The sequence below is a fragment of the Rhyacophila brunnea genome, unplaced genomic scaffold (assembly GCF_057557595.1).
Source record: "Rhyacophila brunnea isolate RB1 unplaced genomic scaffold, BYU_Rbru_1.0 scaffold_20, whole genome shotgun sequence".
In the NCBI taxonomy this organism is placed as follows: domain Eukaryota; kingdom Metazoa; phylum Arthropoda; class Insecta; order Trichoptera; family Rhyacophilidae; genus Rhyacophila; species Rhyacophila brunnea.
The window spans coordinates 23,636,028-23,647,131 of record NW_028232860.1 but is presented as its reverse complement, the minus strand read 5'-3'; the positions used below and the strand labels follow the sequence as shown (position 1 = coordinate 23,647,131).

At 34.1% G+C, this 11,104-nt stretch overlaps 1 protein-coding gene across 1 annotated transcript; it reads right to left on the bottom strand.

Moving 5' to 3' along the window:
- Positions 1–645: 645 nt before the first annotated feature.
- Positions 646–10,851, bottom strand: LOC147071424 (SKA complex subunit 1-like). Its single transcript, XM_085948207.1, has 4 exons — positions 10,359–10,851; positions 7,030–7,184; positions 4,898–5,070; positions 646–1,290 (listed from the first exon to the last, which is right to left on the bottom strand). The coding sequence occupies exons 1-4, from the start codon at positions 10,725–10,727 to the stop codon at positions 1,136–1,138; spliced, it is 852 nt and encodes a 283-aa protein (XP_085804333.1). The 5' UTR covers positions 10,728–10,851; the 3' UTR covers positions 646–1,135.
- Between the last annotated feature and the right edge of the window lie 253 nt (positions 10,852–11,104).

Sequence of the window (11,104 nt, the reverse complement as noted above, 5' to 3'; positions counted from 1 at the left end):
TTTTAAAAATCTAACCAACACCATGTGTAATATGTGTCGCTGAGTTTCAAAACCCGCTATAACACTTTTTCATTATGTTGAGAAAATCAACAAAAACTTTTTTAACTAAAAAGGTTTTTGAATGTTTCAGTAGTGTTATAGCGGTATTTGATAGACACATTGATTTTGTTTCATAAATGACAGTTAATCGTAGCGGCTTTTGAAAGAGGCGATAAAATTTTCATGTAGAGATTTTAATAACGAATCTAACGATATATATATATCTTAATTATTTCAAAAAAGTGTTATAGCTGGTTTTGAAACTCAGCGACACCTATGTATTCTTAATTCAACGAAAAGAAATAAGTATGTATGAAAGAGTGCGTACTAGCCCAGCATATTATGCCCATAGCATACCAAAACTATTATGGTTTCGTTTATGCAGTTTAATTGATTTTTGACTTTATGACTGACACCATCTGTATATTGTAGTCTTAGTTCAATAAAAACAAAGACGTATGTCTGACAAAATTCAGTGTGCACTATTTATGTCGGATCTTAACAGCCTACTCCCATCCTTCGCCTCTGGTATACATAATACGGTGGATCACAGAAAAATATTTATGTTTAAATAGAAAATATTTATTGAGATATTAATAATAGGTATTTTATAGATTTGAACAATATACACATTTTCTTTTTCTTAAATAATAAATTACTGACAAAGTATGTTGTTACACAATAATAAGATAAATACACCCTGTATACTTATACTTTAAGGCAGAGACACAACAGCTGTAAAACGTAATCGATACTAACCAAAAAAACACAACTGTATTCAAAGAATGAATCGTGTGAAAATGACAATCTGCCGATACTGGTCTTAATTTACCTGTCATTATCGACTTCGTTTCGCGTCTGGTGTATTTCGACCCCAAGGTGAAGTTTTGCAGACATTTTTTGTACAAAAATAATTATGTTAATTGTAGATAAAAAATTATCAATAATGAATAATTGATATTATTTACTATTGCCCTATCCTGAAGGCCTTTGCTTATAATATTGGTACATAATAATAGACTGAATAACGTAATTTTAAATATAACAATAATTATGCTGGGTTTTGAGCAATAAATTTTCTAAATAATCTTAGTAATCAATTTGTCAATGCCAAGTATCGGATAATTCCGCCTTCTCGGACTTCCTGCAGTCTGGAAGTGTGCCGTAACATCGGAAGCAAGTTGAGAGTGTGCTTGTCCAACTTTCCTCCCATTACTTCCTTCAAGTCATCTTGTGTTATGAACCTCTTACCTGGAAAAAAATAAGCCCCATAACAATAAATGTGTCAGCCATCGTAGTATTTTTGATAGTCCTTCAATACAAGGAAGGTGTTTGAAGTATGTTCTATCGTTCTCCGATCTTAATTTAAAAATCAATGCATTGAAAGAGTGGATGAAAATGCAGAAAAGTTTATATGTTTTTCAGGAACAATACAATAATATTAACTTGTGAAATAGATGTTTTTTTACTAAAATTGATAACATTTTTTTGAAAATGATGAAAGCTAAAAATTGCAACTGCTCATAAGCTGGGTACTCATTAGCAAGCCATAATTGTGACCGTTGCAGATACAGTAACTAGTATGGACGCCAAATAATTAGTTGATGAGCCCGCTGCGAGCAGCTCAAGGCGCGCTCGCAGCTATCTACCGTTTGTCAATTTTTGCTGCGAATCAAAAGGAGACTCACAGTCGCTCGTGGATGTTAAAAGTGACACCCGTTACCCGCAGCGAACAGTGAAAATACTTCGATAGTGTTATACATTTTTACACCTTTGGAAACTTATAATTACTCTCCTTGTAGTATATGTACTTGGATATGAATATAAATGATTTGGTTCCATATATTTTTTCAGGAAATAAATAAGTATATAATATAAATTATCATGACATGTTCTTTCAATCCATCGATAATCGCCTAACTGACTTCCGGAACAATTGTGCTGATGGCCTGGCCTGTTTAGATATGTGAAAAAGATACTGCAAACTTGTGAAAGACTCCCCAGTAGCCAAATATCTTAAGGTAACAGCTAATCTATCTTGCAATGATGCTGCTTCTCGAAACCTAGTGCTTCTTCTCTCAATATTAGCCCGTGGCTAGCCTACAAGCGGCCAGGTCGAGCGGAGCCAAAAAATGTATGGGGACCACCATGAAAGCGCGGAGAGTGAGCGGTAGACAGTCTGGCCGCTCGTCGAATTTGCAGCGTTTCGAGCGGCTAACTAGCGGTGTGTCAAACAAAATTGACTGTTCCCCTCGCCCTTCCTTTCCACGACTTCGAAAAGCGTCTGCAATCGGTAGCGTTAGGTTAGCCGCTGCTATGAATCTTTTGGATCACAAAATAGTTTGTGTTTTACGCGCGTCTTAGTTTGCTATTCATTTTTATTTGAAGGAAAATACCTACTAAGCCCATATTATTATAAATTACACTAGCATGTACCTATACTTTAAGTTTTTTTTAAATATGTACAGGTATAAATAATCAAATGCATTTAAGTTTTGTACTATGTATTCCATTTAGCATGTACCTATACTTTAGGTTTTTTTTTAAATATGTACAGGTATAAATAATCTAATGCATTTAAGTTTTGTACTATGTATTCCATTTGAGTCGTTTTTTGCGACCCGGTTTTTGACTTACGGCATCTTCAGGCACTATGCGCAATCACCAATGGTAAATAAACAACAAATGTCAACAAATGAAGTTAATTATATCTTATATAATAAAATTAATACAACAAAGTAGGTAAAAACTTATTACCTACCTATTGAGTCAAGATTACCTACATATTGCCTGAAGATGTCGAATGCAGAGATGCAGAATTCCTCCAACTCACACGTACGTGTACATACAAAAAATAAACCACCAATATTATGTGTCATCACTGGTCATCTTCAATAATAATTGGATAGGGAAATAGATACATTGTTATTTTTATTAGGTACGTTGGTAGTATTCTTTATTGTGGGGAGCCTCAACATCAGTCAGTGACTCGGCCTTTCAAGTCTCTAAACCCGCCACTGATATAGGTACACTGATGAAATTTATTTACGATTTTAGATTTAAAATGCACATTAACCTTGTAACCTAACACATGTAACAGAGCAAGGTTCCAATGAATTCGCCAAATGGCTGATAACCATTCCTCGTAGGTTACCAAGCTTTTAGAGCTATTTGGCATATGCTTTTGGTCCGCGTACTATGTACGATATAAAAAATGTCTATAGGTATTATAGCAGGTACGTCCAAAATACTGTAATTTTGAATGGATCGGAAATGTCTATTTTTAACTAAATACATACCTACTATAATTACGTCATTGAAGTCATAATATTATGATATAACCTGCTCCAGTGTATTTTTTTAATTATGCAGAACATAAAATGAAATATTATAATATTTTAATTATTTTGTTATTGATAAAATAATAATAATGCCGATGACACTTCAACTCAATAAATTTCTTATTTTATTGCGTTAGGCATCATGTTTCTTTTCAAAACCATATGCGATCAGCAGCGCTACGAAACCTTTTATTATTTTATTATACTATTTAATTCTGAATAAAATAATTTGTAATTAACTTTTACCAGATTTTATATAATATTATAATTACGTCCCAAATCAAGATAAATAAAAAAAAACATTATATAAACAGTTTTAAAGTTGCATATCAATTGTTTGCAAACATTTGTATAAAAACAATTCATAGATACTATTTTAAACAAATGTGCACTTTTTTGTATTTCGCCACGAATAGAAAACGTATGCAAACGCACAAACAAACATGCAAGCGTGGACGTGTCTACAGATTTTGTTTCACTAAAAATAACGCCGTGTGGTCTCGACGAATGTTGTTTTGATTAAATCTCATAAATTTGTATGATACGGGCTGCCCAGACTACATTTAATTGATAACAATGTGTGCAGGTGAATACGTGCGTAGACTTCCAAATGTTTGTAACGTGCATTTGTTAAGCGATATAAGTTTACAAACAAGGTGGGTATTCTACAAAAAGATCATACAATAATACCTTCTGGTTATAATCCAAACAACTCTGTTCAGGTTCTCAATTTCATTAAATACATTAAATAAATATTTATATTGAAAAGGTGAAGTGCCACTGGCTCAAACCGCTGGTAAAGGACGGTCCTACTTTGGACAGGCCAAGCATTTGGAGCAGATAATTAGTCTAGACTCCATCGCAAGTCGCATGAGCGTCTGTACGCTAACCGCGGCCTTAGGTCCAATCAAATATTAATTACATACTCAAAATCTGTATGACTTATTTGTGTGAAATTCTTGTAATGACCACTGATGTGTTGATATTTCAAAACAGTAAGTAAAGGAGAACTGCCTCTTCTTACATACATGTCGTGACTCCACCAACGTCGTCGTTCTGTTACCAAGGTTACTGATGAATGTAAAATGAGGTTGGTACGTAAACAAATTTAAATTTTCTGCTCCATTTCATTGTCTTTTCTTGTGTATGCATAGAAATTTCAAATGCTCATATCATGTAAATGAAACCACACAATGACCACAGGCTACTTGAGTTGATTTAAATATCAGCCACGGAATGTTCAGCAGAATCCGTTTTCGGAGTCATCGAGTTACAAATAATTATACAATGTGAAAGTTTCTGCTTTATAGTATAGATTTAATATAAACTAGCTGAGCCAGCTGGCTCTCGCCAGTCTGTCTCGCTAGTAATATAAATTCTTCTTCTTATCGTGCCATCACCCAACGGAGGTCGACCACCATTAGGGCGAACTTTGCTTTATCATCTCCTACCCGGAACAGCTTGGTGGAGCTATAATATAAATTTCTTTCATAATTAAATGAGATGGATGGAAATACCTTTTGTTCTGGGACACTCCTGTCTTTTATAAACATTATATTTATCAATATTCGCTCTTCGTTTAGCGGAAGATGCCGGCATGCGTAGCAGGGCGTATTTGTCTTTCACGCAACTATTGATTTTATCAATAAAACTGTTCAGCATGTCATATGTTATCCGCCCTCTCATGTAACTGGGGAAAAAAAATAAACATGTAGAATTCAAATGATGAAATTATTTTATAGTACCCAGATGAACTATTCCATCTACGTAACTCCATAACACCGAGATCCGTGATAACCCCAATATGTTATAGATGTATTCGGCATATAATACGGTTATCTGAAAGGCGAATCTTTGAATTGCTACGCGTGTTTTACCCAAAGTTCGAACTTGCGGTGCTTCAGAAGTTTAATGCGAAGTCGCGCTTGATCAGTGCGGTATCGCTAACGTTACAATAGCATGTCAGTTCGAGGATTTATCTAATTAACTCACCTGGCAAAACTGCCGTGAAGTGTTGTTTATGATGTTTCATACTAAACGCATCTTATCATAATTTTGCATGATTTTGTAGTTAAGTGTTATTAATTTAAGACTGGTTCTCTTAACTCAATTATTCGTAAGTTCAAATGTAATTTTCTTGAAGGACGTTTCATTAAACCAAATATATCTTTTTATTTATTTTGACCATGTCCGATCCTAATAGGATCATTATTATGAGTCTCCACGGAGTGGAGGTTTGCATTAACAGATTTTTGTTTTTACGAGAAACGGATGTTAGCCACTTGCTTAACCTATTGGGTCCATACTCTGACTAAAAACACAAATTGAAAAACCAAACAGTAATAGTATGGGTGTGCTATGGGCGATCCAACAAAAAATGTGCACATTTTTCAGTCATAGTTAGTTAGTTTTTTTTTTAATTTAAGCCCTACCTATACTAAACCATAATCGATAAAAAATATTATTCTATCTATAAAATATCTGAAATTATGTATGGTTTAATGACATAATTCTAGATATTTCATAGAAAAACGAATATTTTTTGACTATTATCAAGTATGGCTTGGATTAGGCAGGGTTTAATTGAATTTTAAAAACTAACAAACACTATCTACACATTGTAGTCTTATTTCAATGAAAACAAGTATGTTTAACTGACAAGGTTTAGTATGCACTATTTAAGTTGAATCTTAACTGCCTACCTTCACCCTTCGCCACTGGTCTATCTATAGAGACCTTAAATCCTACAGACTCTTAAGAAACACAAAAGTCCGCCTACATAAAACACTGTTGCAACCAATATTATGTTACAGATCATAGACATGGGCATTAACTGTCAGTGATTCCCAGAAGTTAAAGGTGTTTGACTGCAGAATCTTGCTAAAGATCTTTGGCCCAATCTGCGAGGATGGCATCTAGCAATAGCGTCATAATCTTTTGCACTATATGCATACCACTCAGCATAACAAGTGTGACACACTTCAATATTTATATTATGTTATCAAAACAAAATAAAGTAGCGGAAGCGATCGTCAGCATTTCCTCAATCATAACGCAGATCAATAGTGTTTATTATGATTTATTTAGTTGCGACAATGTCCCTTGTAATTTGCATTTGTATAAATAGCAAGGACGATCCATAACTCGTTACTTATCTCGAGTCCGTGACTCAGCTCACCACTCATCACGAATCCATTCACTCAACACAGTCAACCGTCATTCACTCGAGTCCAGTCTCGCGGTCCGATTAAACTCTCAATAATATCAATCTCATCAGTACATCCTTACCCGCGATTATTATCACTCTCTTTCACATTGTATTTATTTATTCTTGTATTGATAAATAAACTCTCTCCTCGAAACTTCCAAGCGACGACTCATCTCTACACACCTCATCATCCCCACAAGCCTGATGAACCTGACGTCGTCAGATTTATCTAAACCTAACGATGGACGGCCATGTGACAAATATGGATGACCAAGCATAGACGAGGCGCATCATGTTTAATATTCCAATAGGAAAACAGAGTACGGGACGGCTACGACTTCGGTAACTAGATGGCATACAGAGACTTGTGAGTGTTAGGAGTAGTTGACTTTAGAAAGACAATTGTCTATTAAGTTTAAAATATTTTTTTTATAATATTACCCAGGTATTTTCATAAACTCTGATTGGGTGAGGTATTGGATATCATGATCAACTATTGTTTTTTGTGCGCTTTGGCAGATCATGGCACCCTCAGCAAAGTCGAGATGCCTTTTAATTGGAAGACCAGGTGTCGTCGGTAGGTTGGCATGGTCCACCTGAAATTTGATATAAAAATTGTGTTAAAAGATTTTTCCATCATAATTGTTCGGCATAAATAGTCGTCAGGTGTATGGGAAGGTGTGTTGTTGATGTATGAGGATTCATTGTGAGATATTCGGTCGACACTCAGGAGGAAAAGGGTTGTCCAAAGGAAAGTCCCGACCGTGTCCGATCCTAATAAGATCATATGGGCCTCCACAGAGTGGAGGTTTGTGTTAACAGATTTTGTTTTTCCTAGAAATGGATGTCTGCCACTTGCTCAACCTATTAGATATACTCTGACTCATACACAAATTGAAAAACAATATGTGTAGCAGTCAGACCCAGGATTCGAACCTGGGACCCACGACGCTATAGGCCGACGCTTAAGCCGCGCGGCCATTGAGGTGCTGTAGTAGAAGTACTGTATCCAAATGTACATTTTGATAATTTAAAATATGTACAATTAAGATTCACCCATCTGAGTATAATTAGGGTCTATACCTCTTTATGCTAGATCAGTGATTCTCAACCAATTTTTGTTTCGCAGAGCACTTGAGAGATTTTGAAAAATCTTGAGGAACCCTAACTGGGTGATTCATATTAAGGCGAAGAGGGGTAAATTACAAAATATATATGTGCCCATGATGGTCGAGCGGCTATGCATCAGGCTTATGTCATGGTTCCCAGGTTCGAATCCCGGATCTGTCAAAAATTTGCATGTTGTTTTTCGACACAGAGTATGCACCTAATAGGTTGAGCAAGTGACTAATATCCATTTATTGTAAAACAAAAATCTGTTAAATGCCCAGATCCACATAGGATTATAGAACTAATTTAAAAAAATATATGAAACGGTAGGCAGTGTCATACTGGTCAAAAATTTTATGTAAATTCACTATAAATAAAATTGTATTTTATTATTTCCATGTGGGCAATAATACATGCAAAGAAAATTTATAAAAACAGGTCTTTTATACACATTTACAAACAGCCATATTATTAGCTGTTGTCACTGCAAGCAGTGTAAGCTAAAATTTTGGCATCTCCATGGAATCTATTCTCAAATGTTGCATTATTTGCATTCCACCCCTACGCAGTTCATCCGCATGGAACAATATTGTCAGTAGGCTTAATAGATAACAACTAACTACTGTTGCTAAAAAATTTATTGCCCAAAAATTACCCTCGCTATTTCAAAAATTAAAAATAGTAAAATGGGATATCTAACAACACTGTATTACATTCAAAATGTTTCACTATTTCCAATATTGCACGTTAATCCTTTTCATTACCATTTAAGATATTTCCACCAATTTCATCAAAATATTTATGTACCGTGTGTAATTTTTGCATTTCAAAAAGCTGCTTTTGAAATAAAACTTGCAACCGAACTTGTAAGGAATCGCACGTGTATAACCTTTCACACTCGTTCACAATTATTATAATGAAGTTATGAACACCGGTGAAAGAAAACTACACCAATAGTTTAATCTGGATTATGGATATTAACTGCGTTCTTTTTTACAACACGGAACCAATTTAATGTTATTACAACGTTTTTATTAGCTCGTATTCTTATTTATCCGGTGGTTGTTGGTACAAATCTTGCAATCGATTTTTAACTAACTTCCCGACTAGCTAGACATTTGAAACTTTTAGAATATATCAGAACACGATGCCAATGTATTATTTTAATACTTTTAGCCATCTTTAAGTAGAATTGAATTCATTTTCAGTTAATTCTGTTTTGTATGAATAGTTATTTCGGAAGAAATCCGTAATCCAATCCACTATTATTGGTTGCTAGGGGTCTAGGGTCCTAGCAACTAAATTATTAATATATACAAGCGTTATTATGGAAGTCAATATGAATGTCAAAATGACATTTCAGTATTATTTCTATTAAGTACAAATTTTTTTGATCGTTTAAGCTAGTCAAGTCAAGTTTATATGATTCAACAGAAAATTTAAAAACGTTGTAAGTAGGTATATATAAAGTTCTTTTTATCTTGTAATTATTTTTCAGTTTATTACAAAGTTATATTACTTTTATTTTATGTATAACATTTATTTTGTCATTTAATTTATTAATAAAGTGTTTTCCTGCTTTAAAATGTTTGTTAATTAATATCCCGTGATCGAAATTTTGCTCCATAACGTCCCCCGATATCAATGGTGGGGTACCTGTATTTATTAAAATAAATTATGAGGATAACATTGTACACAAACACACTAGATTGCTCACCATTAAATGAATTAATTAAATCAATATAATTTAAAATAACAACTAATGCGAAGGTTGACCATGGTGCAATCAATTTGTCTATATTTCTCACTGCCCATGTGCTTGTCAACGCTCCCTACCACCCCTAGGGTCAGTAATATGTCACCTAGATCCCTTTAGCGCCCTCTTTGGAAACCTTTGTTATATGGATATTTTGAAAGAACATTAACTACTAATGAATAAATAAATATATTGGTACCAATTAGCTGTGCAAATGAATTATAGTTAAATGCCAAAAAGGATTATGTGGAGTTGGGTTTTAAAGATCTTTACCCTCATAAAACACCTAATATTGAATAATAATCCTTAATACCTATATTTATATTAAGTACTTATTATTTTACAGACTTTATGGGGGCGAAAAGATCATGTGGCATATGATAGGCCACATGGATAGAATGCCAGAGGATATACCGGGGAGGTGGGCTATGTACGCAACCCCCGAAAATTAAGATGGCTGGACTGCGCCACAGAAGATTTAAAAATGCTTGGTCGAAGGAACTGAAGAGTGTCGGCACTGGATCGTCTAGGATGGAGGAAGTTTTTAAAGGAGGCCAAGACCCACCAAGGGTTGTAAAAATGAATGAATATTTATATTAAAATAAAGATACAATAATCCATATTGTTTACGTGGTCATTGTAGAACTAGAAATAAATCAAAACCTAACAAAACAAAAAAGGTTGGACATTCCCTATCTTTTTGAACACCATCTATTGTAACCCAAAAACAAGTTGGTTAGGTTTTCGTTTGTTTTTCAGTAGATTGTGTCGACAAAGATTATATGAAGTAAGTACCTACCTACTGTACCTTTACCTAGATAGTATTAACATTACTATTGCTTACAAGATAATATTTGAGATAGAGTAAATGGTCAGGATCAGTAGAGTTTAAAAACATACTCACGTTTTCATCTTGTATATTAAAATTATTTTCAAAATTTTCTTCAACAGCAGCCAGCTTATTGAATCTCGCAGGAAGGCTATTGTCCATATGTTCCAAAGCCGCGTCCAAGTCTTCAGCAACGGTTTCGAGTTTTTTGAAACGTTCTGCATATTCTCGTGTTATCTGTAACTCTTCTTGTGCAATTTTTAAATCTGCCGCTATCTTTTGTATCGATTCAAAAGCACATTTTATATCATCCTTCAAAAACTTTTGATCGTGGACCAAGGATATCATCCGAGTCAAATTATTTTTTCTGGTTTCGTGAGTTTCTATTATTTCTGCAATACTTTGATACGTATCAATCGACGGTTTCGAATCCATATTAGTCATAATTTATTAAGCACCTAATACACATAAATCGGAATCTGATACTTCTAAACCTACAGGTTATATTATTATGAAACAATGTTTTAAACTCAATCACAATAACGACCACTCGTTTTACAATTTTAAATATCGGCAGAACTGACAGTAGTAGGCAGTGTTGCCATCTTTTTCTGTACTGATTATAGTACAAAGGCATAAAAATTATAGTATTTCTGTAAAAAATATAGTACAGGAACATTTTTTGCATTGAATCCTTTAAAATTATAGTATTTTGGCATATTTGGCGTAAAATTATAGTATTTTACATTTTTTGCGAAATCAAAATTATAGTATTGTACTATAATTATAGTACGGTTGGCAACACTGGTAGTAGGTACAGT